The 26,949-nt window shown below is 48.3% G+C and overlaps 1 protein-coding gene across 2 annotated transcripts in view; it reads left to right on the top strand.

Moving 5' to 3' along the window:
• BDH1 (3-hydroxybutyrate dehydrogenase 1) overlaps positions 1–4,035 on the top strand; it is a 39,962-nt gene extending 35,927 nt beyond the window's left edge. Inside the window, exons 6-7 of one of the 2 annotated variants that reach the window (XM_028504676.2) lie at positions 1,339–1,491; positions 3,094–4,035. In XM_028504676.2, the coding sequence (XP_028360477.1) occupies positions 1,339–1,491; positions 3,094–3,563 (623 nt within the window). In that variant the 3' untranslated portion in view covers positions 3,564–4,035. The remainder of the gene's footprint in view (positions 1–1,338; positions 1,492–3,093) is intronic. The other variant, XM_036018302.1, reaches the window with a different exon arrangement.
• The last annotated feature ends 22,914 nt before the right edge of the window (positions 4,036–26,949 follow it).

The raw sequence follows: 26,949 nt of genomic DNA, 5'->3' as shown, positions 1-26,949 counted from the left end.
TTTCCTTTCCCTAATAAATGTCCTTAACTTTCCATAATTGAAGGAGAAGACACCAAAGGTCAGTTGACAAGGCTTTAATTTGGGTAACACGAAAGGGAAGCAGATTGAGACCAATTACTCTGTCATTTACACAAAGTCCATGAATAACTCAGAAGCAAGCTGGCCAGAGCTCCCTTAGACAGCCCCCGGGAGGGCAGCCCTGCCCTGAGGCTGCTGCACCAAGACAGGGGCTTTCATGGGCCCTGGAGACTGAACCCCGAGGGTCTCCACACCATAGTGGCAGGGCCCTGTTCTGTCCTGAGGCTCTGGCCCGTCCTGTCCTTGCAATCCAAAAAACCAAACTCAAAGGGGGCCCTGTATTGTATGGCTGCCTCCTCACCACCACTTTCCCCAACAAGCTTCTGCTTCTAACTTACTGGGCACACTGAAGCCAGTCTTTTCCTCTCAGGGCTTCTGTGTCCCTACTTGTAAGATTAGTTATCAGACTAAGTGACCTTTAAGGAGCCTTCTAGCACCAGTGTTCTGTGTCTGTAAAGGCCAGCTGCTGGTCTTACTGGAGACAATCAACCCAGGTATATTTGGAGACTATGCATTTGCTCTTGCCCTGTGCTCAGCCCCACAGGACCACACAAGTCTGAGGGGTGTTCTATACCTGCAAAGACCAGGTGAATACAGATGAGTTAGTGATGAACAGATTACTGGATCACAGGGGCTCACCACATGATAACCAGCAACAGTGCATGGTTCAGAGAAGGGAGGTCAGAGCATGGAGCCATGGTTAGGTGGGTCTCAGGGTGAAGTAGGATTGGGGGCCCAACCTGAGATCAAGGCTTGGCTGAGCCTCTTACTTGCTGTGTGACTTTGGATGCTGGGTCAGCTCTCTGGTCTTCCAGAAGAGCTTGGCCGGGAAGGCTCCCGAGTTTCCCCTGGCCTCTGGCAAGAGGGAGAACACCAGCAAAGGTTCAGAGGCAGGGATAACACACAGCTGCCTGGGTGAGGAGTGTGGGGCTGAGCCCGTGGGGCTGGAATAGAGTGGAAGTGTGTGAGGTGAGGTGGGACTCCAGGCTAGGGGCACCAGCAGGCCTGGGTCATCGTGGGCCCAGAAGCTCATTTAAGGAGGAAAAAAGATAAGGATTGGACAGTCTAGACTAAGGGAGGGTTACTACCAGCACTATCTATCTCCTGTTTTCTTTGGTGATTCTAGAAGGTATCCCCAGAGCCTTGGGAACAAAGCTGGCAAGTCAGGGAAAAAGGATGAAAGTGGGGAGGAGAGTGGGCAGCAGGCTGATGGGTGACGTAGCACATGTGGTGACCTCGGTTCTGCACCCTCCCATCCAGGCATGTGGGGCCTGGTTAACAATGCAGGCATCTCAACTTTCGGGGAAGTGGAGTTCACCAGCATGGAGACCTACAAGGAGGTGGCAGAAGTGAACCTCTGGGGCACAGTGAGGGTAACAAAATCCTTTCTCCCCCTCATCCGAAGAGCCAAAGGTGAGTTGGAAAGGGACCTCCCTTCTGCCCCCTGGACCTGCCCCACAATTTCATCTTTGCTCAGAATGGAAGTAGGTCTCAGCATATCCAATACCCACAGCCTAGTGGGTACCCTAGTGAGGCTGAGCACATGACTCCCAAGGGCTGGTGGGACCTGTGGGTGGTGGTGGGTGGAGGAGCTGTCACTTGGCAGGCAGAAAGGGATGTGTGGTTTTCATAAGGTATTTCAGATTCTCCCTGGCTGGCATGGATCAGTAGTTGAGTGCTGGCCTGCAATTCAAAGGGCCACCAGTTCAATTCCCAGTCAAGGTACAGGCCTGGGTTGTGGACCAGGTCCCCAGTAGTGGGTATGCGAGAGGCAACCACACATGGATGTTTCTCTCCCTCTCTTTCTCCCTCCCTTCCTCTCTCTAAAAATAAAATCTTGGAAAGAAAAGAAGGTATTTCAGGTGAGAGGCAAGCAATGCAGCCTGTGAGAGGCAGTCTATGCAGCAAAGGATCCTACTCTGGGAACCTGATCTAGAGAAATAACCACCCTTGTGTACAGAGCTTTGTATATATCATAGTATCAGTAAGGATATGGTTAGGTAAATATTGGTATATCTACTCTAGTGTTACTATGCCATACTTAAAAAAAGAAAGAGAGACAATTGTGCTAATCAGTAAACAATAATGAGATTAGAAATTTGGAGAGCGCAAAATGCCCAAACCATGTTAGGTAACCAAATGTAACCAAACCACCTAAGAAGTCACTAATTCAGATGTTCTCCCTAGAACAGCAAATGTTACGGCAAGAAGGGGAGATCCATGTGATCTATCCCAAGGTCCCAGCAATGATAGGATGAACCCACAGGGGGCTAAGGGTTTTAGAAGAACCCTTCAGTGACTTCCAACTTAGAGGTTTCTGAAAGGAGCCTCTCATAGGGCCCAGGATAGGGCTGTGCCTTTACTTCCTGGGTGTACACCTAGGGTAAACAGGCACCAGGTCTGCCTGGGCTGTCTGTCTGGATGGGCTCCACCTCCACTCCACCACCCCCAGGGCTGGGAGAAGCTGTGGTCAGCTCCCAGCACACCCAGGCTGGACCTGTGGGAGGGCTGCTTGAAGTCATCCCTCTTTCCCAGCACCTGAGACTCTGCTCACGTATCCTAGTCCTGAAGACAGGTTCGGGACCCTGCCCCTGCCCTTGCACATCCCTGCGGGCTGAGAGAGCGCTGCCAGGTGATAACATTTTGGGGGGAAGATACAATGGGAGAGGTGAGACACAACTTAGTTGTGTGTTGCACATTACACTGTACCCCTCATATGCAGGCCTGGTTCTCACTGATTTCTCCTCCCCTGTTCTACCCAGTACAGCTGGCTACATGGAAAATGTCAGGGATGTTGATGTTGGTGTGTGGGCCTGACCTGGCCTTGACTATGAACAAGAAAGCCCCCCGATCTTGGGTGGTGCAGAAGGCCGGCCCTTACCTGGCAGGCAACAAAATAAGTATCAAGGGCCAGGAGACCAGGGTCTAGCCAGGTGTCTAGAAACATGCCAGGCATAGGCCCTCTGCCCCACCAGGCAGCGCGTTCTGAGTAGGTGCTTACTGTCTTCCTTGTAGGCCGCGTCATCAACATCAGCAGCATGCTGGGCCGCATGGCCAATCCAGCCCGCTCCCCATACTGCATCACCAAGTTCGGGATGGAGGCTTTCTCTGACTGCCTGCGCTACGAGATGCATCCTCTGGGTGTGAAGGTCTGTGTGGTGGAACCTGGCAACTTCATCGCTGCCACAAGCCTCTATAGCCCCGAGCGCATCCAGGCCATCGCTGATAAGATGTGGAATGAGCTGCCTGAGGTGGTGCGCAAGGACTACGGCAAGAAGTACTTTGATGAGAAGACCGCCACCATGCATACCTACTGTAACAGTGGTTCCACCGACACGTCCCCTGTTATCGACGCTGTCACCCATGCCCTGACTGCTGCCAAGCCTTACACCCGCTACCACCCCATGGACTATTACTGGTGGCTGCGAATGCAGATCATGACCCACTTGCCTGGGGCAATCTCCGACAGGATCTATATACACTGAAGAGTTTCCAGCTGGCCCCTGCCAGGAGCCCTGGTGGGAGGGGTGAGAAGGGAGGGAGGAAGGAGCTTGTACAGTCGCCTCTTCATTACCCACTTGTGGGTAATCCACCGTACCTGGAGGACCCCACTACCAGTTTTAGTGTCAGCCAAGGGGGTGGCCGGCCCAGGCCTCCTCAGTAGGGTTACAGAATGGTGAGTGGGGCCCCTATTCCTCGGGGCAAACATGTTGCATTTCTTTCTAGAGTTGATTTCATACAAAGATTTTTGGGAAACATCTTTATATTAAAAGCCAATTTATTATAAAATAGAGTCCAGATCCTTTAGATTTTTAAGCCAAAATCCCCATTCAAAAATTTTATCTCATTTGATCCTTAAGCCAACCTCATGAATAAGGGAACTGATTTCTTTCTTTTGTACGCAAAGAATTTGTAGCCCAAATTGGATACGTGATTAATCTTTTTATTGCTTATAAATGGTCCAAGCCATGTGTTCCTGTCCCTGCTGTGGCACTGCTTCACACTTTGTGTTACAGGGTGCTCTGGATCTGGCCGAGCCTCCCCTGAGAGCTCTGCAGCCTCGCCGGGGCCTTACTCTCCACGTACCCGTCATTCACCTCTCTGCCTGTGGGTGCTGCTGCTGTGTGCCACCATGGCTGGCAATTCAGAACTATGTGGAGAGAGTGGGGACATTGTGAAGATTTCTATTTGCAGATTTCTCCAACCTCTTAAGACTTAGGACAGACTTATGGAGGTGCTCTTTGACTAAGAGGGTGGTTTCTAGTTTGAGTCTACTTAGTCTTGCTTGGGGCGGAAACTCCGTTAATGGGGCATCCTTGGCAGGAGCTGTGGTACAAAGGCCAGACACTGGCTCCTTCTCCTCCAGGTGTGGGTCTGGAGTCTCTTCCTGTCTCACGTGGTGCTCACCCTCACACACATTCACACACATTCTCACACATTCACACACGTATTCTGTAGAGCTCAAGGTGGCCTTTGTTGATGGCTAGCCTTCGTGCTGTGGCCTTATTTTTAATTAGTAAGCAAGGTCACCAATAGGCAGAGCCTGTGTCATTGCTTCTAGGGTTTGGGTTTGAAGGCTGCTGTCCTTGAAGTTTTCCAGGGTCTGGAAGTTTGGACCAAAACCAGGCACAATCCTAAGTGGCTGCAGGCCTAGGACAGGCTCCCGAGTGCTCACTCCCACAAAAATGGGCCCTTCCATTCTCCTTGGGAGGGCCAGGCCTGCTGGTAGAGTGTGTGCTGCCTCCGCAGCCTCTGCTCCCCGCTGGGAGCTTCCACTCAAGCCTGAGGTCTCAGAGGTTCCTGATCCCCACTGGCACAAATATGCAAGGCCCTTTAGAAACAGCATTCCTGGGTAGCTGAGACTGGCCATGGGGCTCAGACAGAGCTTAAGGAAAAGCAGATCTCACAATGGGCAAATTCACCCTGCCCCTTGGGCCTTAGTCCCCTGTCTTCAATCATGGATGCCCTGTCCCAGCTCCCTTCTGCAAAGCAAGGCCAAGAGGGCCTGCAGGGATGACAGGGAGGGCAGACAGGTCTTGCAATTCTCCAGAGCCCAGAGAGGGACATTTGATGGCCATCATGTTTATATAATAATAAGATCCTTGTGTGTCTCACAGAGCTTGCCTTTCAGAATTGCATTTTTACATCTTCTGTTTTCACGCTTAAGTTTATTAAAGGGAAATGAATGTAACACTTGTCACACAGATTCATGGATGGCTGGGAACTAGCAGGAAGCAGAGATGGGCACACGCTCTGAGTTGGGATCAGCAGTAAGCTGAACACTGGAGAACCTGCCTCCAAGTCTGCTGGGGTCTCCAGGAGAAAGAAAACTGCTAGGCTGGCCTGCAGGCTGCCCTGATTTTTAATTTTTATCCTCATGACTGAAAATCCAGAGAATCTCCCCTTCCAGATAATCTCAGTACTAGTTAAAACCTCATATTTACCATTCATTTTTTGGCAGCTTAGTGCCTACGGAGGTGCAGAGTCTAGTTTTGATCCTTACAAGAGCCTGCTGAGGTGGGCAGAACAGAAGAGATGGCGGTTCCCAAAAGGGGAAGCGATGCCTCTGGCATCACAGTGGATCAGGGCAGACCCAGCACCAACATGAAAGGCTCCTGAGTGCTGCTGTTCACTCACCCTGTGGCCCCAACAGCCCTGGGAACCTTCTTCACTCATTGTCAGCTGAGAGCTGCCCCTCCTTGTGGGGTTGAGAGGAAGGAGGAGACTTTTCAGAGGCTGTCACCTGGCTCTCACTATCCAGTCCTACTGGGAACAAATGACACTGCCTTGGGCAGGAGCACCATCTGCAGCATCTACCCCTTGGAAGGATTCACTGGGTCAGGGAGGCTTGAAGACACTTCTCCCGCTCTGAGCCTGTAGCACGGGCCTGGGCCCTTGATATGTACACCCATCTCCTAGTCAGCAGGTGCCTGGGTCAGGGACCAAGGATTCCTGATCTTATTTGATCTTCCCCAGAGCCTGTGAGGTGGGGAGAGGGTCCAGCATCCCTTGCCGGTCCCACTCTGCCACCACTGTGGTGTGAACTTCAGCAGGTGGCTCTCAGTCCAGGGCCTCATTTGGAGCCTCAGGCTGGAGGAGGGGAAGCATGTAGATAAAGCCTAGAACTTGTGAGACAGGTGTCAGGAGAGGCTCAGCTTGCACCCTGGACTTTGCCCAGTAGCACATCTGTCTGTGAGACCCATGGCCTGCTGCCTTCAGCAGGCACTAAACCTCCCTCGATGGCTGGAGGCTTGTGGAGGGGTTTTTTTGCAAGATGTTCCTGACAATGCCTTATTCCAGAGCTATGCTTAACTTTCTACCCCAGGGCCAAGAGGCGCTGTGAGCAGGTGACAGGCTGGCCTGGCCCTGCCTACCTCAAGCTGCTCGGGCTGTGCCTCTGCTGCCCACAGCAGGGGGCATGCCAAAGAGTCCCCACTTGTGAGGCCTGTTCACTACCTGTTTCAAACAGTGCCCAGCTCTGCAAAGCTGTGCAAACCTGGTATAGGTGCTGATATGAGCAAGCAGAGGCTCTCCCAGCTCAGGTGGCACCAGGATCAGGATGCCAGGTAACAACCAGAGACATCTGTATAGTTTGGACCCATTACACAGCCAGTTCACCCCTTTCTCTCTCCTGATTCTTGCAGCAGCCCTGGGAGGTAGGCAGGGTGGAGTCAGTATCTCATTTTATACCTAAGGAAACAGACTACTCCAAGTCCCTCAGCAAGTAAGGGATTCAGCTGGACAGCCAAATCAGATTTAACCTCCAACCCAGAGCTAGTGATGCTCTGGGTTGGAGGTTATGAGTGATGAAAATCAGAGCAGCTGGCATCAGGATCCTAAATAAGAAGGGGAAAATACCTCCATGTGTAACTGGGAAAATCTGCACACACATGTCCAGTAACAACTGCAGTGTGCCACCACGTGAGCCAGCTGCTGCTTCCCTCCCTTCTGGGCTCTGGGTGCCGCTACCTAGGAGAGAAGGTACTGGAGGAGCTCACCAGCAGCCCTCCAGCAGGAACTCTGCCTTGTCTGGGCTAACACTGCCCCTATCTGGGGCATTTCTGAGGGCTTCATGAACACCCAAACCCAAACCTTGGACAGAGAGATTCTGGAGCTGCCCCCAAAGGGCTTGAGGGTTAATGAGCACAGAGCTTGAGAACCCTCAGGTGAGGAGCTGGAACAAGGAGGGCCGTGGTGCTGTGTGCTCTCATGGAGCCTGACAGACAAACCCCCAGCACCATAAGGCCTTCCCCAGGTTTATAGGCTCCAAAGGAGGTGGTTTCTGAGTGGTGACTTTAGAGGTATAGGGTAAGCACCAAGGACCAGGCCAGGAGCTGGGGCTGGGAGAGGCTGCCAGGACCCCCAAAACTCAGAGAAGGAAAGAAGGGACTCAGCCTTCATCAAGCCTGACTCTCCACTTCCTGGGGGCCTCCTGGGGGCTGGCCAGGATTTGAAACCCTCCAGTGACAGAGAACTCATCACTTCCCCAGATGGTGTTTTCTTGGTTGGGGAAAATTTATCCAAAGACTGAGTGGAAATCTACCACCTCTAACTGAACTCCTTTGACACTTGGCTTGACTCAGACCCACAATTCAAATCTCAACTAGTCCACTGGATACTTGGAAATGGCCCAGTCAGGTCAGAGCCCAGGGCCCTCATTCTGCAAGGTTTTCATACTCCTCACTGTCTGAGCAGAAGGTTGCAGCTGTGGTTTTCTCAGCCCTCATTCTTGACGACACACACCAGGCTGAGTGGCCACCTGAGTCCCCTCAAGCAGCCAAAAGCTTTGACCCAGGTTTGAATACATTTGGGGAGCTGTTGGCAAATCCTCACATGCACATGTCCCTTCACAACTAATCAAGTGTGTTTACAACTTACCTTTCATATGACCCTCATACACAGCTTATGAGTTAGGTAAGACCATATTCCCATTTTACAGATGAGGAAACTGAGTCTCAGGAAGGTAAAGCTACTTGCCCAAGATACAGAAAGTGGAAGAGCCAAGAAAGAATCCCAGGCCTTCCCTAGGACCCCTTCCTCTAGCCCCCAGCTGACCTCAGTCTCCCCATCAGGGACCTTGAGCTGGGATGGACTCTGCTCACTCAGAGGCTGACCATGTAGCCTATGAGGTGTGGGAGCATTAAACTGAACTCTTTCCTAGCCCACAGTTTGCAGAGAGCAGCACAGAAAAGAGGCTGAGTCTCCTGTGTCTCACTGCAACTGTGTCCATTGTGTCTGTGAGATCTGTCAGTGGCCTGGGCACTCTGGAGGGCTGGAGGTGTAGAAAGCAGAGCCAGAAAGTATTCTCAGTACTGTGGCTGAGGACCATCCTGGCCTTGGCATCAATGGACATATGTTAGAGCAGAGAATGTAAATGGGGACCAACCTTAGGGGATGCTGAGGCCCCAAAACACCTTGTACTGTTCTCTCAGTGAGACTTAATATTCTATAAAATGTGAGGCTGCTTCCACTCCTCAACTTATAGATGAGCTTAATCACAGCTCCCTGAGTAACCACATTGGGGTCCTTCAGAAATAGCAGTGAGCTGGCTGCTCTTCCAACCTCAGCTGTAGTCAGCCCCACCCCCACCTCAACCCTGTTTCAAGAGGAACTGTCCATTTTCCTGGGGTGTCAGTGCTGCTAAGTGGTGCTCTCAGACGATGTGAGCTGACTTGACAGACTGCACTGGGCTCTGTGGCTACCGCCTGGCTGGGACCACTCTCAGCCAGTGGGCTTCTACTGCGCCCCTGGCTGTGAGTTCTGTTACTGGGTTGTTTACTCTCTCTCTCTCCGACATATATTGTATTCTGGCCAAAGGTTTTGACCAAATATTTGACCAAAGGTGTACAAAGTGGTGTGGGACTTGCCATAAGGAAAAAAGAAAGAGCATGGTCTTGAATGGAAAGCACATGATTTAGGGAGACTCAAGGGCACATTCAAGGAAACAGCATAAAGAGCAACAGACCACTAGGACCTGATGTAAGTTCTATGACATTATGAAGGGCATCTTAAACTTTCCTGTGGGCTGGCAGGGTCAACAGACTTGTTTCAATGGAACAGACTGGCAGTAGGCATGATGTGATTTCAGGGGGTATTGATGGGAATGGAGGAGCAATTGCTGATGATAATCCAAGTGCCCTCAGTGTTCCCATATTCATATGTCAACCCTGTGCTTAGTAGCATCTGTTTCCACTCCTTGTTCCCTTTATTATTTGAGTTTCTTCTTTGTGCCAGGCCCTGTCCTGAGCAGGCGTGTCCAATGGCAGGCATCCACTGCCCTCCCAGAGCTCAGGAGGCCAGAAAGTTTAACCCATGATTTGGGGGAGGAAGTGAAATGCTATATTCTACCAGAAATAAATAAAACTTAAGCTACACACAACTTAATTTGTCTTCTTCCCTGCCCAGCCTTGGAGCTCTAGGTCGATGGCATACCAACATCTGTCCAGAAAAAGTCAAACCATTGTTAATATAATGAGAATGGTTTGCACAACATCATGTAACCTGGCAGCTAAGGAAAGTGGACTGGGAGGTGTGAACAATGACGACTTCACTGTGCTTGTCAGTGAGGGTGGTAGATGCCATTGGGTGAGTATGTGTACTGTGCGTCCATTGTATTCAAATGACTGAATGAGTAGAGCAATGAATCTGCATCAAATTTTGCATTAAGCTTGAACATTCCTCCACGGAAACTATTTGGATGATTCAGAAGGCCACAGCTATGGGCAGCTGGTGATCAGCATCTTCATCATGACAATGTGCCTGCTTCATGCTTCACATCTTATGCAGTTTTTTGGCCAAACATCAAATCATCTGGGTGACTCAGCTCCACTACAACCCACATTTGGTGTTCTGCAACTTCTGGCTTTTTCCAAAACTAAAATCATCTTTGAAAGGGGAGAAACCATTGATGAGATTCAGGAAAATAAGATGGGGCAGCTGATGGCAATTGGGAGAACTGTGTGAGGTCCTAAGATGCCTACTTTGAAAGGGACTGAGGTGTCATTGTTCTCTTTACAATGTTTCTTGTATTTTGTATCTTCCTCAATGAATGTCTTTATTTTTCACATTACATGGCTGGATACCTTCCGGACTAACCTTGTATGTGAGGAGCATGAGTGGGCAAGGGTCATTCCCTACTTGATGAGTCTCCTCACTTTCTCAAAGAAAAAATTAAAAGTGAGTGTCCCTGAAAAAGTACTCTGGGCGTTGCCCAGAAGCTTACAATATGAGATGACCAAGCACATGGTGGTGGGACCACTTGCAGAATGACTGGGTGGGGCCTCTGCAACATTTGGGGCTGCACATGTGATCTGAAGGCTGAAGGCAGAATCAGACCAGATGCTCAGGCTGAGCAGAGACATGGAAGAGTGGATGCCACCTCAAGGAGTGTGACCAATTGAAGTTTTTAGCTTTGCAGTTTATTTTTTGTGAGGTTACGTATACAACAAACACATACAATAGAACACTAGAAAGATGCTCCTGGGTTTTTGCAGCAGAAAAAGAAGAGGAAAACTTGGGGGCCCTTGAGGGGTCAGCCCCTGGGGAGGGGAGTCCACTGGTGATGCCCTGTTAGAGATGGAAGGACCCTGGAGACCCTGCCACCAGAGGGATGGGAAAGAAACAAGTTGCTGGAAATCTCATTCTGGTTGAGTAGAAAGAACACAGTTTTGGAGCCAAATGACTTTGAATCTGACTGCATAATGCTGTCAAGTAATCTAGTCTCTTCCAGTCTCAGTTTCTTAAATGTCTGAAGTAGGAATGACAATGGGTACCTTGCAGGGTTGTTTTGTAGATCAGGTGAGTGTGTAATCTCCCTAGTACTGTGCCTGACACAGGGAGAGAGACTCAGGGCATGACCCAGCATAGCCAGGGCTCCACCCAACCCCACCCAACCTTTCTGGACATGCATAAGCCTTAGTGCAAGGTTGTTCCAGAGGCAGAGACAGAAACTGAGAAACAGTCAAGGTTGAACCACAATAGCCAGAGACCACCTTTCTGCCTGCCCTTCTCCTTCCAGGGGCTTGGTACAGAGGAGGAACTTTTCTCCTCCAGGTGCCCCTTTCTGCATTTTAAATGCAGAATAAACTACATCCCTCCATCACCTCCTTGCTGGAAATTCCTGAAGGGGATGCTAGGTAGATTGAGGAATTATTGGCTAGAAGGGCTTAGGCCCCAAAGCCCAGACAAGTGCATCCCAAGTAGAGAAGGGGGTATTTCTGAAGTAAAAACCATTGAAACTATCTAGGAATCCAGCCCATTCATTCCACCTGGATGGGGATGAACCAGCTCCTCCCACCTCACTGTCTGTGTTGGCTCTTCCCATTATTTCTCAGTTGTGCCTTAGCCAGGCCTGCCTTCCTCTCTGTCTTTTCTCTTTCAGCATCCAAAGACTGAGGGGTAAGTGCTGCCTGTAATCAGGCTGCAGGGGATCTGCAGTAAGATTTGACTCCCTGCCTCAAGTGGTTTCCTGTCATGTGGGGCAGGTGGGCTCTGCCCCAACCTAGCAAGCTGCAGTGGATGTACAACAATTTGTGGTAGCCCAGAGAAGGGAATTCTGACTGGGAAGATTCCAGATGCCTCCTAAAAGAAGTCATGTTTCAGAGGAGCCTTAACAAGTGAAGAGGATTTTGACAGGTGGAAATAGGAGCAGGGCACTTGACAGGGCAATTCATACTGAGGGGAGTGGCATGGAACAAGCCCAATATCCAGCAAGGACAGAGTTCTTGAAAGGAAAGTGCCATAATTTTGCAGACTTTTGAAGACTTTGCATAATTTTGAAGATTTCCAGTCCCTGGGATAAAAGGATGGTGGGAGGTGGAGGGGTTGATATCTCGGACAGACCTGACCCTCTGAACCATCAGAACAGTCACTCCAAGCTGGACCTTAAAAGCCACTAGCCCCTTGTCTTCCAAACTAACTGCATGCGTAACTCCTGGGAAACTGGTTAAAACAGAACCAGTGAGTCTGGAGTGGAGCCCAGAAACCTTATTTCTAAGAGGTATCTCTAAGGCACAGCCAAGAAAGGGGCAGTAAAAGAAGAGGGGACCCCTCATCTGAATTAGTGACAGGTCTGGGGCTAGAAACTAGATGTCCCTCCTCTCATCTATGCTCTTCTACTGCACACAAATGAAGGGAGGGCTGGCAAATCTGTCATAGTGGGTTTGCTTGTCCTCTTGGAGCTACTAGTAGGGGTAACTCCTAAAACAAAAAGGGTCTGGGGCTTGTTTCAGAAGCACCAGGGTAAGGAGATGCTGGTGAACTTTTCTTCCCTTTTCAAAGACCTTTGTGTGGTGAAAGAGGGTAAGAGAGAGGGGGGGAAGTATTCCCTGAACCCCTGACAGAGGCTAGGTGGCCTGCTGGATTGTTATTGTTATCAGGAAAAGAAGTCTAGAGACCCTCTGCAGATTTGCCTGTTCATTCTACCACTTGGACTGTGGCATTTCTTGGTGTCCTGATCTCCCCACAATTTTCAGGTATGCATTCTGCTGTGGCCAAAGCCATCAAGCTGTGCCAAGCCCACCAACTTCCTGTGCCACTCTGAGCCCTCAGAACATGTGCTTTGTCCAGTGTCCTCTCCTTGGCTGGGAGGAAGCAGTCAGCTGCCTCCCCAGTATCCTTCCTGCCTTTAGAGTTGAGGCTGGGGAGAGTTCTGGGGGTGGTTAAACAGAATGGGTCAGCTTTCTCTGACCCATGGCAGGAGGACTGAGTTCCAATTCCAGTTCCACATTCTTAGTGCAGACTGAGCCACTGTTGGTGGCTGAGTAGAAGCAGCATAATCCCATCGACTGATGCTCATTTCTCAGTTTTTTAGTGCTCAGGTATCTGGCTCCCAGCTGCCTAGCTGGCCTGGACAAGCCAGAGGCTTGGGGGCAGAGACTGCTACAGGTCTCTGATATCCAGTCTTCCCTTCTATAGGAATATATACATCAATATATGGCTGGGCCCACAGCTATCCATAATAAAGACTACATTTCCCAGGTTCCCTTGCAGGTGATCATGTGACTATGTTCTGGCCATTGGCGTATAAGCAGGCATAGTTGTACAACAGTCTTTGGGAACCTTCCTTAAGACAGAGCTATAAGCCCCCTTTGGCTCCTTCATCCTTAAACTTGGATGCTGCCATCTTGGACCATGAGGTCAAGGTCATGTATGGACATTACAAAGTAGTGTCTGGATGCCAGACACTGGGAACTACTTTCCACTCTTGACCACCCATCTTGATTTTATGTGAAAAGAAATAAACTTCTGTCTTTTCTATATTACCACTATTTTGGAATTATTTTTTTCTAGGCAAACTAAATCCTAACTAGCATAGGCCCCAGCTGGACCAAGAATGGGGAAGCCATTGCACACACCTAGGGGCAGGAAACCACATTTGATAACAATAATCATAAGCATTTACTGAGCACTTCCTATGTGCCAGTATGCGCATTATCCCATTTGATCCTCCCAGTAATGCTATGAGGCAAGATTTATAATCCCAGTTTTATAGATGATTTAACTGAGGCTTAGGTTCAAATACCTTACCTAATCAGTCAGAAAGTGACAGGATTCAGAACCAGATTCTCTTTAACTCCTGAGCACAAGCACTGACTATTTCTCAGACAAAGAGCAGGGTTCCTGCCAAGCTGGCTGCAACCTCTCTGACCTGTCTTGGACCACTGGGGGCTGTGGCTCAGCTCAGATGGAAAGGAGGCTATGACTGCACTGAAACTGGCCATAAATCAGGCTGAGACCCTGGGCCACCAAGAGTGTAGTACTTATCCCCCAACACAAAATTCTTAGACTTGAAATATTTTTGAGGTCTAGTTCCTCTACCTAATGAAGATGTTCCCTCAAGAGCATCCCAGGCCCTGGCTGGGTGTGGGCCAGTGGATTGAGTGACAGCCTGCAAACCAAAAGGTTGCTGGTTCAATTCCCTGTCCAGGGCACATGCATGGGTTACAGGCCAGGTTCCCGGTTGAGGGTGTGTGAGAAGCAACCCACTGATGTTTCTCTTGCACATCGATATTTCTCTCCTTCTCTTTCTCCTTCCCTTCCTGTCTCTCTAAAAATAAATAAATAAAATCTTTGAAAAAGAAGAGCATCCCCAGGGAGATCATCTGCTTTGGGCTGAATGTTTGTTTTCCCTCCCCAGCCACCATTCAGATATTGAAATTCTATCCCTCAAAAATGATAGTATTAGGAGGTGAGGCATTTGGAAGGTGCTTAAGTCATGAGGGTATGGCCCTCAGAAATGGGATTAGTACCTTATAAAGTAGTAATTTATAGTACTTTAGTCGGAGGACTCCCCAGCCCCTTCTACCAGGCATGGGAGGACACAATGAAAGGAGCCAATTATGAACCAGGAAGAGGGCCCTCACTGAACCATACTGGCGCCTTGTTTCTGGACTTCCCAGCCTTCGGAACTATGAGATATACATTTCTGTTGCTTATAAGCCACGAGTCTGTGGTACCTTGTTACAGCAGGCCAAGCTAAGAAACCATTTCTTAGATAGCTCAAGACTCCTCTTCTTCCACCCCCTCCTCCTCTTCTTCCCTCTTTACTTTCTTCCTTCTCCTCTCCTCTTCCTCTTCTGACCCTCATTCCCCCTCCTCTTCTTCTGAGGACCATAGAGGTTGTGCCAGAGGCCCCTTAGACAGCATGGCCTCCCCTAAATGGGCTTTTGTTTATCTTCAAAGATTTCCATGGAGGATCAACCTCAAAATGTCTAAGACATAAGGATTCCACTAGATCAAGGGTGTCAAATTTATGTTCACTGGGAGCCATATCAGCCTCACAGTTGCCTTCAAAGGGCGAAATGTAATTTTAGGACCATATAAATGTAACTACTCCTTAACTAGGGGCAAGGAGCTTGGCGCTGCCACCAGGTAGAAACAAGGTGCCGGGCCAGATAAAACAAGGTGGAGGGCTGCATTCAGCCCACAGGCCTTATGTTTGCCACCTGTGCACTAGATAGTCAGGAAACCTTGGTGCTCATCACCTTTCTGTTACCAAGTTCCCTTGTCACTTGGGCAAGTCCCTTCTCCTCTCTGGGCCTCACTCTCCTCATCTTAAAATAATAGTAAGGATAACAATAACAACCACTTCAAACACACATTTTTTTTTTACTGTAACTTAGGCTCAACATGTTCTAAGTGCATTACATACACTAATTCACTTAATCCTTACAATGACCCTATGAAGACAATACTGTTATCCTTCTCATTTTACAGATGAAGGAGCTGAGGCACAGAGGTCTTTAAGTTGCTCAAGGTCATGCACTACAAAGTGAAAATGAGAACAATAAACTCTAAAGAGGACATAGGTCCCATACAGAGTCTCAATGTAGTGAAGATCAAAGTTGGGGTCCTGAGTAGAATAGGGGAGAGTCTAAGCTCTCACCCCTTGGCCTCCCTTGCACTATGGTGGAGGCCTCTCCTTAGTTCTAGAATACTGAGAAAGCCACAAAACTCTTTAGTCACTGAAGGCCGCTCCAGCTGGAACATTCTGAGGGTTTCTCATAGCCAGAAATAGCTGGGGCTTGGAAGGCCCTGAACACAGAGGATGTGGTGGCCTGCCGGATCCCAGCAGAGGCTGGGGTTAAGGGTTTGCTCAGAACCTGTCTGTGAGTTCCTCTACAAAATGACCTGTCTCTTTTCTAGGTGAGCAAAATTTCCGTCTGGAGAGATCAGGCTCAGGAACCTCTCACTCAACCTCAACTCCTTTAATAAAGCAAATGTTCTTTAAACTAGTGGCAATACCTACTCCCTAGATCAGAGAAATGAAGCAGCCATGTCATTTGGGCAGGCAGATGCCAGCGTGCACAGCCGCAGGACCTTCTGCAGCCTTCCCTGGTCAGCCCCCAGTAGCACCTGTCCTCTGCCGGGCTCACCTCCTCAACAACTCCACAGGTGCCAGTAGTGGGGACCCATTCACATACAGGAGGTAACACATCCCAGTGGCCTTGGGAGCCCTGCTGGTTCCACGAGTCTCCTCTTGATGCTTACCAGTCCTGCCTCTTCCTGCCTCCCAGCTGGGCAGCTGGGGTGCATTCCTCCCTCCTCTCCGGGCCACATGGATGGATATCAGAGTAATTGCCTCCCTCAGCTCTTTTGGGACCTAGGTCAGATTTCTAAATCTCTTAGTAACAACGCCCTGTGCCTGGTCTTCAGTCCCTGTCCACCTCTCCCTTATTACCATGTGGAGTGGTTGTGGGTTAACTCTGCCCACTCCCCACCCCAGGCTGTCAGTTTCCCAGGGCAGGAAGCCAACCCAAGAAGCCCACCAAAAGTTGCTTTCTGCCTCATGGCTCATGACATGCCGTGTAACCACTGGTGGAAGACATCTGGGGCTCTTCTGCAGCTGGGTCAGTCTTATATTGGCCACCAACAAAGCCTGGCTGCCAGGTCTCAGAGGAGCAAGGGAGAAGGCAGAGCCAAGACAGCTGGAAGGAATCCCCTTTTGTGTAGTTTTTCAGGGCCTGCTTCTGCTTTATTTCAGCAAGGGGCTCAGCACTTGGAAACATCCTGCCAAACCTTCTTGTTTTCAAAGGAGACTACAGCCCCCAGTGCCCCAGTAAGATTTGTGTATTACAACTGTGTCAGTCCATTGCCCCCATTTATTACGCCAGGCCCCCTTTCTGAGCCTTCTTCTTCAGGATGTGTAAGTAGTATGGCAGTGAAAACACTGTCCATTTTCCTTTGAGGTGCCGCTGAGCTAGAGACACCTGTGCTGAGGGTTAGAGGCCTGAGCTGAAGGTGGTTTGTAGAATTTGTTTGTTTTAACCATTGGTTTATTGTGTGGTTTGGTCACATTCCATCCTCTCTTCGAGCTTCCTTTTTCCATGTGCACAATAAATCAGTGGTTCTTCCTGGAGTCTCAGCAATTCTTCAGAAGTAGCTGATAAGGGGTTTGCTTTAAGATCTTATGAAGAAAGTGTTCTAATAAAAAAAAAGTTTGGAAACCACTGGCCTAGATGATTTCACACCTGTGTCAATGGATTATCTGTTTAGGTCTCTGACTGGAAACTTTTCTTTAGGCTTAGTCACCACGAGGTCCCTGACTCTCACATGTCTTCTTCAGGGGTGACCAGGCTGAGTACGGCACCGGTAATTGAGGGGCATCGTAATGCAAAGGACCCACTGCCTTGGGATAGCCCCAAGCAAGGAGAGGAATTAAATAACTCTGCAAAGCTTTCCTGCCTCCTGAGGTTGAAGGTCTTTCTATTCCCACCCCTCCCTCCTGTTCCAGGCCTCCTCTGCCTTTTTCTCTTACAAGTAATGATACCAGCAACGTACTCTCATTGGACACAACAAACCTATAACAGAGGGAGGAAAAGAAAGATTTTCCCCACTTTACAAATGAGAAAACAGGGTCAAAGAGAGGAAGGCATTGAGCAAAATGACAAAGCAAGTGTTTGGGAAAATGGTATAAGAATCCCAGCATCCTGATGACTTTAGGTGAGCCGGGACTCCTGCCAGCCAGGGGATGGTGCTGAGAGGTGTGATATGGTGAGAGGGAAGATATCCTCTGGCTGAACTAAGCCACCCCCTTGAATCTGCTCTAATAGCCAAAACAGGCTGAGGCAGGAAAGTGTGGGGTGTGACTTCTCTTGATCCCCTAGGATCCTCTGAACACTTCCTAGGGCTCCTGAGCCAGGACACTGTAAGAGACAAACAGAGTGCACTGGCTAGACCAGGCCACAGGTAGGAGGGCCCTGATCCTGTGACTCCCCACACCCCTAACACACACACACCTGGCAATGAGGAGGTCCTCATCCATGGAAAGTTCCCTGGCACTGGAGCACTGTTAGCTGAAGGGCTTTCCCTGCCAGCCACCACATAAGGCTCTGAGAATCTCCCATGAGCACCACTGGCAATTTCTTAGGTTCTTCTACGTTTTCCAAGACAGGCCCAGCTTGTCCTCAAGGAACACTGAGTGGAAATCAATATTCTAGTCACATCTCTGGTGTCTGTAATCCCTCCCACTTGGGCTGCACTTGAGGTTTAGAAAGCACATTCACACCAGAGGCCTGGGAGACAGGCAGAATAGACAGTAGCTTTATCCCTGTTTTATAGACTGGACAAAACAGAGACTCAGGGAGAGGAATGACTTGTCCAAAGTCACATATGGCATTAGAAGACCCAGAACTGGAACTGGGATGCTGCTGTGTTGGGCTGGTGGCCTTACTGTGTCAATCCTGTCAGCCTCTCTAGCAAAGGTAAGACCAGAGTATCCACCCTCATTTCTGGCATTTCCCTACAACAAGCAGCTCCACTTACAATCTGAAAGGGGGGTGGGGGTTGTTTGGGGACAAAAGTCACACAACTGACTTGGGAAAGAAATCTTTTCCATGCCCTATCCTAGCCCTGGCCAGCCCAGGGGAGTGGGAGTCAGAAGTCTGGGAATTGGTACCCAACTCAACAGCAGATTCTCTGGCGGGCTATGGTGAGGAAGACATTTCTTTTGGAGTCTGTAAGATGGGAAAAAGGACTAGAATCACTATTCTGAAATATCTCATATTGGAACTGCCTAGGAGATTCTGTACAAAACTTTGATCTTGGGGCTTTACCCAGGCCTAGTGGGCCAGGCATGGGGTTGGGGAAATCTGTGGGAACCTACATTGTTAGCTAGTTCCCTGGGAGATTCTGAGGCCCCCTGAGGACATAAGACTGGATGGTCTCAAGGGCCTGTCCTGCTCCAACATCCCATTATTCAAGGCAGCAGGAAGAGGTAGTTGCACTTGGACTCACTGCTGATGTCCTCCCAGGTCTTATTCCTTATAGTAAACCCAGGATCCTAGAAGTGGAAGATATCTTGACCTGATTATCAGAGTGCAGTCTCTTCCAGGAAAAGTACAATTATGAGAAAGCCCAGGAGGGGCAGGATTTTGCATTTTCTCGAGGCCATGAATGAACTTTGAGTTCTCCGGGCCTCCACTTTTCAAGGTGTTTCCCAGACCACCACTCTGGGGTGTATTAGGTAACTAAACCCATGGGTGTATCCTGACAATTGGGCGATTTCTCTGATGTGGCCTCTCCTCACAGATTTGTAGGGACTCTGATTCTACCCAAAGACTATGTCCTGCTGAAAATGGCCACTTTTCCTCCTTGTTCCTGAGGAGCCACTAACTTCCATGATGCCAAAGCAGTCCTGCCACTCCTGGGGTGTCTGCATCATGGTACCTATATGCTTGGCTACACAGAAAAGCCAGATGTCACTGCCCTCCTCGCCCCAGAATCTACCAGTTATGGTTCTTGGCTGAAAACAACAGAAACTAATTCTGGCTGATAGAAGCAGAAAAGGAATTTATTCAAGGATGTGGGGAAGCATTGAAACTCACCAGGAAGGTTAGAAAACCAGGCCTGGGAAATGGGTAGAAACAGAGCTGGCTGCCTCCTAGAAAGACCCTTGCCATGGGGATTCTTAAAAATTAAAAAGGGGATTTAGATGCTATGCATTCCATAAAATGACACATTCTTCACTCACCTGTGGATACAGAAACCAGTAAAAGTCTACATTCCAGAAAAATATTGTTGGTGATTTTTGCTGTGGTTGTTGCCAATAACTGCATTTTCTGTTTTTCTAGCCACATTTCAAATCCTGTGTGTATCCTGTCTGAGAAGGATCCTACCAGGAATGTCATCTCCTTTGCTCTACCCTATGTATCTCTCATGATGCGACATACATACACCTAGTGGATCTCCTGGCTTCTTGCCCCTGATTCTAAACCAACCTTTGTGCCCCTTGTCCCCACTCATACACAACACCTTATCCCATATTTCCCCAGGCTGCCCTACATTCCCAGAAGAAGGGCAGTTGATCTCCAAAACCATCCACTAAGATAGCACCATTTTCTGCAGTCAATCTCTCCCTCATCCAATCAATCAGCAAATGTTTCCTGGCCATCTGCTATACGCCAGTGACTGTGCTGGATGCTGAGAGATAGGATTCCTTGTCTTCATGGGGCTTAGGGTATAGTGGGGGACACAGGTATTAAACAAAGAATCATACAATATCTTGTGATAAATAGAATGAAGGAAGAGCTCACAAAAACCTTGAATGCTTTAGTAAAGAGGCCTACATTCCTTACTAAAGCAGATGCTTTCCTGCAAAGATGGCATTTGAGTTAACATGAAAAGAAAGAACAAGAGTTAGCCAGAAGAAGGGAAAAAAGGAAGGAAGGAAAAGAGGGAGGGAGGGAGGGAGGGAGGGAGGGAGGAAGGAAGGAAGGAAGGAAGGAAGGAAGGAAGGAAGGAAGGAAGGAAGGAAGGAAGGAAGGAAGGGCATTCTAAGCATAGGAAAAGGATTCAGAAGCAGAATGAAGCTTTTCTCCTCCTGGAAGTCAAAGTAAGCAGGGTGGCTGGAGCACCTACTGTGAAAGGAAGTGTCATGTTGGACCCACATTGCTGATTTTAGTTTTTATCAAACCAACGGGAACTGTTTTAAAATATATATATAAGGAGTTGGGGCCTGCAGTGTGGAAAACAGACGAGACAGCAAAAGTGGATGAGGGGGCTTGTGAGATTCAGGTGAGAGACAGTAGTGCCTTGTGCTACAAAGTAGTGACAATAGAATGGAAAAGAGGACAGGTTCAAGACATAATTAGGAAGTGAAATTGACAGGACTTGGTGATGAGCAGAATATGGGATGGGGAGGTGGGTGAGAGAGACTATATGTCTAAGATGACTCTGAGATTGCGACTTGTGCTACCAGGTGGGTGATGTCAGGAGAACTCTCATTTCTCACTCTCTGTGTTTCCACATGGAGGGACTCTGATGAGAGTAACACTCCTAAGCCCTGTCTCCCTGACTTCTTATATGATTGGGGCATTAAGGAAAAGGAACTGGGTTAGTGTGGCTCAGAGCTTTCCAGGTTTTCTAGTCACCTCTCCCTGTAGGTATGATCCAGTTTGTTGTCTAGCCATGCAGTGAGCTTAACGGGGTCGGCTCTATCCCAGTGATAGAAGCATGCAGCTTGGGAGGCCAGTTCAATTCAGGGTGGCATAACCAGTCCAACCAACTCTGAACCATGGTTCAGACCTGAGAATGGAAGAGGAGTGTCATTTTCTTGACTCCCCTTCCCCCAGCCTGAATATTCAGAGGTCAATTTACTGAGCTAGGGAGCACTGGAGAGAGAACATGAATTTAGTTCAACTCTGGCTTTCTTTCCTGGCCACTTTGATTTTTCACCTTTAGCTAAAATGTTCCATTGAATCAGTGTACTTGCCTATGTGCCTCTTTTGTATAATCTTGAGGGCATTAACTACATCAAAATAAGTAACGTCTAAAATTTGCTTTGCTTTGGTACATCAGCCTGGACATTAGATCTCAGCAAGTTCTCAGAGAGGTGAGAGCCTTCACAGCATCCTGGGGGTAACAATAGTTACAGTAACAACTACCATGACTGAGCACTTAACACAAGTCCCATACTCCCAGCCAAGGCTGTCTCATTTGATGTTCACAGTCCTCTCTGGGAGAGCACTTTTATCATCTCCACTTTATACCTGGAGGCACTGAGGCCCAGAGGGGTTAAGTGGCCAGAGACAAGACTACCTGGCCAATGAGAGGTGAATCTGAGTTTCCAAAGCTTTTGCCCATGAGCACTACACTGAACTGGAGGATGTACTGGAAGATTTTTAACCTGGAAGATTTTAACCACCATGTGAAATGCAAAGAAGCACAGCTGTTTTCTATACTCTTAGCTGAGAGATCCCTGTGACCTATTAGCTTCTTAGCTTCTACTTTCCTCTCTCCATGTCCATGCTGATACACTGATTCTGCAGGCCTTTGAGCTCAGAGCTTCTCTCCTTTCCTCTCTTCAGGCATTTTCCACATAGAGTTCCCCGCCTCTAACGCAGAGACTACCTATCTGATAGTCCAGCCAGAATCATCTGGAAGAGTTTAGCAGGCAGACAGGAAGGCCAGCTTGCTACTGAGTTAGCCAGGATTCTGCCTGAGACCTTTATCCACTATGTGGCATAACCACAGCCCGATGCAGAACACAGGCCAGTCTGGAGCCGGTAATGAAACCACCTCGCTGTCACTGGCTTGTCTTCATTTGCATTGGGAAGTAATGTTGTTGTGAAATCCATTTTCTTATGTGCTGCATTGGAAGTTGGGAGGGCCCACCAACCCCTCTCTATCCCAACAGGCTGTCTCAATGCCCACATGCGCACCATGGCCCCTAGCCAGGTATTTTCACCTGAGCACCTGGATACAGTCCTCCCCCACGTCCCTCCATCCTCTTTGTAGAATGAGGGTGGTGACTGTACCAACCCCATGGAGCTGTCAGCGAGGCTTTGTAAAGGCTTTTTGGCACATAGTAAGTGTTATAAAATGGATAGCTGTCATCATCTTCGTCATCATCAGTACTTGGTCTCCCACCTTCATGGGGTTTTTTTGCATCAAAATAAAGTATTATATGTAATATTATTTATTTAATACTATATTTAAACTAACTTTAAATAAACTCACTTGTGCCTCCTAAGCAACGGTATTCATGAAATCTCAGGTTTGATGGTTTTATTTATATTTTTTATATTTTTATTTTATATTTATATTTTATAAATATATTTATATTTTAAATTTATATTTATATTTTTAAAGACTCAGTAAAAAAGGTACATGCCTAGTGAAGTATGTTCACCCTACCCCAGTAAATCACCTCATGCACCAACCAGTGGTCCTCTCCCTTTGAGGAACATCCCTGCAGGCAAGTGCTGGCACACCTCTCAGTTTCCTTGTCCATAAAATTGGTGTGACGTGATGAGGACATACCTTCCTAAGGCTGTGGCATGATGGTTGTGACCATGCTTTGTAAAGTGCAACTCACTAGCTAGGTTAATATCATGTAGTCCCCCTTCTCCCCACCCAATTCCAGGTTACTGGCCAACCCCAGGTTTGCAAAAGTATCTACTTATCATTAGTTTCCCCAGCCCCCATACCATCTCTGCTTGGAATCTGGTGGGCTGTCCCTCAGATGCATTTTTCCCAGACTAGGCCCCTTCTGGCTAGCCCAGAGCCTGCCCCAGTGTACAGGAAGCATAACTTCCAGAGTGTTATCTCGACTGGCCATGGACTCTCCTTTTCTTGGCTGTCCACCTAACTCACAGGCCCTGAGACACCTTTCCTTTAAATCTGACCAGCAGAGGCAGCCGCCCATATTCTGTTGTTTCCTTCTGCATGATGACTTAGTGGGCATTACCTCCAGTCCAAGCCTCTTCCCTTCTCTCCACATGGGCCAACAGGGCAAATCTCCACTAACAGTTAGGGGGCTCCTTCAACTCCGGGTGGAGACGGCCAGAGTTGGGGAGAAGGGGAGAGGAGAGGCTGGTGCCTGGGGTGCCATGCATTTCTCCAAACTCTCCTGCCCAGCCAGCACCCAAGGCTTCACACCTGTCTACTTAGAAAGCTCTATCTTACTTGTGTGGTGAGGTCCCTGTGACTGACTGGCCTCTATCAGACACAGGAAAAGTGGAGGGAATAGAACACCAACTTTTGAAAACTGATGACAATATGGTTCTTTTTATTTTAAGGGAGAAAGGGGAAAAATGCACATAAAACAAGTCCAGAGTAAAAGGGAAGAGCTATTTTCAGTTTCCTGTACAACTTTACTCTTTGCCTATCCTTATACCATAGAGTCCAGAAGAATGTATAAAACAGCTCCTTAGATGTGAGTTGTATCTTCTGACCCAGTCAGAGGCTCTGAGATTAGGAGTCAAAGTGGCTCTTGTACTCCAGTCGAGGATCCTGTGCCTTCCCCAGCCCTAGGTCCTTCAAGTGAGGCCAGAGAGCACCTTGCGTTTGACCCTCTCTCCTTTCAGCACCCTCCAGCCCAAAACCCATCCCTTTAGATTCTCACCTTGCTGCTCCCACTCCCAGGTCTTGCCTTGTGCCCTCAGCCTCCAAGACAGGACAGGTATTTGGCCATGTAGGTGTCTGCTCTGCCTGGGTTGGGGCTGACTGGAGTGGGGCTGGGGGCTGGTGGGAGAAACAGGCCATTGGGTTCAAGCTGAGCTTGCCCTTGGCCAAGCTGTCCTCCTTGGTGTGTCTCCTGCATATTGATTTGTCAGGTCTTAGGAAAAGACAGAGGAGTGGAGAGGGGGCCTGTTATAGACTGAATGTTTATGTCCCCCCAAATCCATGTGTTGAAATTTTAATCCCTGAAGGATATGTATTAGGAGGTAGGCCTTTGGGAGATGCTTAAGTCATGAGGGTAAAACTCTTACAAATGGGATTAGTGCCCTTGTAAAAGAGATCAGACTGAACTCCCCAGCCCCTTATGACAGCCTCATCGGGTAGGATAGTTAATATGTGATACAGGGAGCTTCACAACAGAGATTATAACAATAAAATAATAATTCTTTTTTTTTAAGATTTTATTTATTTATTTTTTTAGGGAGGGAAGGGAGGGAGATAGAGAGAGAGAGAGAGAAACATCAATGTGCGGTTGCTGAGGGTCATGGCCTGCAACCCAGGAGTGTACCCTGGCTGGGAATCGAACCTGGGACACTGTGGTTCCCAGCCCGCGCTCAATCCACTGAGCTACGCCAGCCAGGGCTACAATAAAATAATTCTTAATAATCAAACTACAGTCTGAGTGCTGGGCCCTGTGTTGGGTGGTGAGGATTCAAACATAAACGAGACATGGTCTCTTTCTTCAGGAGCTCTGAATCTGGGTCATTTTGACTCAAAAGAGTTTAAAGTGACTCTTAAAATCAACTCTTTTTTCTCCAGCAGCCCAAACTGATAACCATCAGATGGATACGGGTCTGACTGAGGTTTAGGCAGTCTCCCCTTTCATTCCTTCATGATGTTGTAGGCTCAGATTTTGTGTACATGGTGCATGTCTGCATGTCTTTCCACATTTTCATCCACACCAGTTTTGTTTTTTGCTTTTCAGCTGAATTCTCAAAGGACAGAAGGAAGTGTGCTTATTCCTTTAAATTGCTTTGTGTGAGGATCTGCTCAGTTGAACACCTGGGCCATATTTTGATAATAATAATGATGTTGACAGAAGCTTGATAATTCAATAACTATGTAATATGCCCTATTTTTATTTTTATTTTTTAAATGGATGAGAATAAGGATCCACCCATTTTTTAAAGATTTTATTTATTTATTTTTAGAGATTGGGGAAAGGAGGGAGAAAGAAGGAAACATCAATGTGTGAGAAACATCAATCAATCACCTCTCACATGCCCCCAAATGAGGACCAGGCCTGCAAACCAAGTGTGTGCCCTGGCCAGGAATCCAACTGGCAACCTTTTGCTTTGTGGGATGATGCCCAACCAGCTGAGCCAAAACATCCAGAGTTCTACACCTATTTTCATCACAACACTTTTGATAGCTCCATAACTACCCCTGAAGTCCCTGCCTCTGGCCTGATACTCCAGTTGAACAATGCACTGAGAAGTGCTCCAGCAGCCCTGCATTTCTGTGTACCTGAAAGGTGTGCCTTCCTTGGCCAGAGAACTAGAACTACCAGCTAATGGAAGCTAGGGCTGGCTAGGACCACCTCTTTTGCAGGTGGTCCTAGCAAATGTAAGGCAAGGACCTTGAAAACCAAATTCTAGAAGATATCAAGAAGAGACAGGTAGAGAAAAAGAAAGACAAGTGGCCAAGCCTGGTGCATAAACACAGAATTGGTGGAATGACACTTGTTCCCCAGAGGAGCTCATTGTAGAGCTGGTTCTCATCCCAGGCTGAAGCCCTCTGTTGGATTGTGAAGATATCCTGGGTGTGTCCGATAACCTGGGTCTCTTCTTTGCCCTTTGTTGGGTTCCATCTTGAGACACAGAGAAGAGAGAGGATGATTGGTGTGTGTATGGTGTTGCAAGAGAAAGATGTGAATGTGAAAGAAAGAAATTCTCCAGCTAATATCTCCAGCTACCACCAGTCAGAAAAACATTAGTTAAGCCCTACCCTGAGCCACCCAACTCAAGGCCCTCAGAAATCCTGTGCAACATTCCCCACCTGATAGCCTCTTACTCACACAGACATGTCCCGGTATTTCATATTCCTTAGTACTTAGCCAAGGAAGGGAAGGATGTGGACCTGGTGGGCTTGCAGCTAGCCTGGACCAACAATCAGAGGGAGCCTAAGTTTGGTGCTGGCTCAGACACTGACTGTATAACGTCTGTCATAGGATCTCTCTTACATTCCCTGGACATGCTGGAAATAATCTTTGGCATCTTTAGGGTTGTTTGCTGGCTGAAGTAGCTGAGAGAATGGAAATTTGCAGAGCAAGAACCACACCATAGCAATCTGTTGGCTACAATAAGCCACACTGCAAACTGCCTTCAGTGCAGCTCAAGTCAGCATTTATGACTAACTTGCGGATTAGCTGCTGACTGTGGATTAGCTGCTGACTGTGGATACCACTTCACCAAACTGGTGGAAACAGATGGTCTAATGTGATGAGAGCATCACAAAGTAGCATTTGAATTTCGAGGATCAGAGTGTAAGGGCTGGAACTCCTTCATTTTACAGATAAGGAAACTGAAGCACAGGGAGGATAATATAGTTGTTGATTCATATTTCTGCTTCTGTGATTAGATCACAAAGTTCTCTGGAGTTGGGACTACGTTTTTGAAGCCTCGAAGCAGAACAGAGGACTTGGCCCATAGAATATGCTCCATAAATGTTTGTAAAATTAAGAAAGGAAGGAAGGGAGGGAGAGGGCACTTGCCTGAGGTCACAAAGGTAGCAGTGGCAGAGCCGAACCTCACTCTAAGGGCCTCTCTCAGCAGGCCTCCCAGCCTCCGGGAGCCGCTCCTCAGACCACTTCTCAGCATTGCCAGTCCTGGGCTATGCTCTCAACAGGTTCAGCTTGCTGTCCCTCTTGCCCAGAAGGTGTCACTGATACCTTCAAACCCCAAGGCATTT

Source organism: Phyllostomus discolor, chromosome 2 (genome assembly GCF_004126475.2).
Source record: "Phyllostomus discolor isolate MPI-MPIP mPhyDis1 chromosome 2, mPhyDis1.pri.v3, whole genome shotgun sequence".
Classification (NCBI taxonomy): domain Eukaryota; kingdom Metazoa; phylum Chordata; class Mammalia; order Chiroptera; family Phyllostomidae; genus Phyllostomus; species Phyllostomus discolor.
The sequence above is the reverse complement of the archived record's forward strand: the minus strand, read 5'-3'. Positions and strand labels throughout refer to the sequence as shown.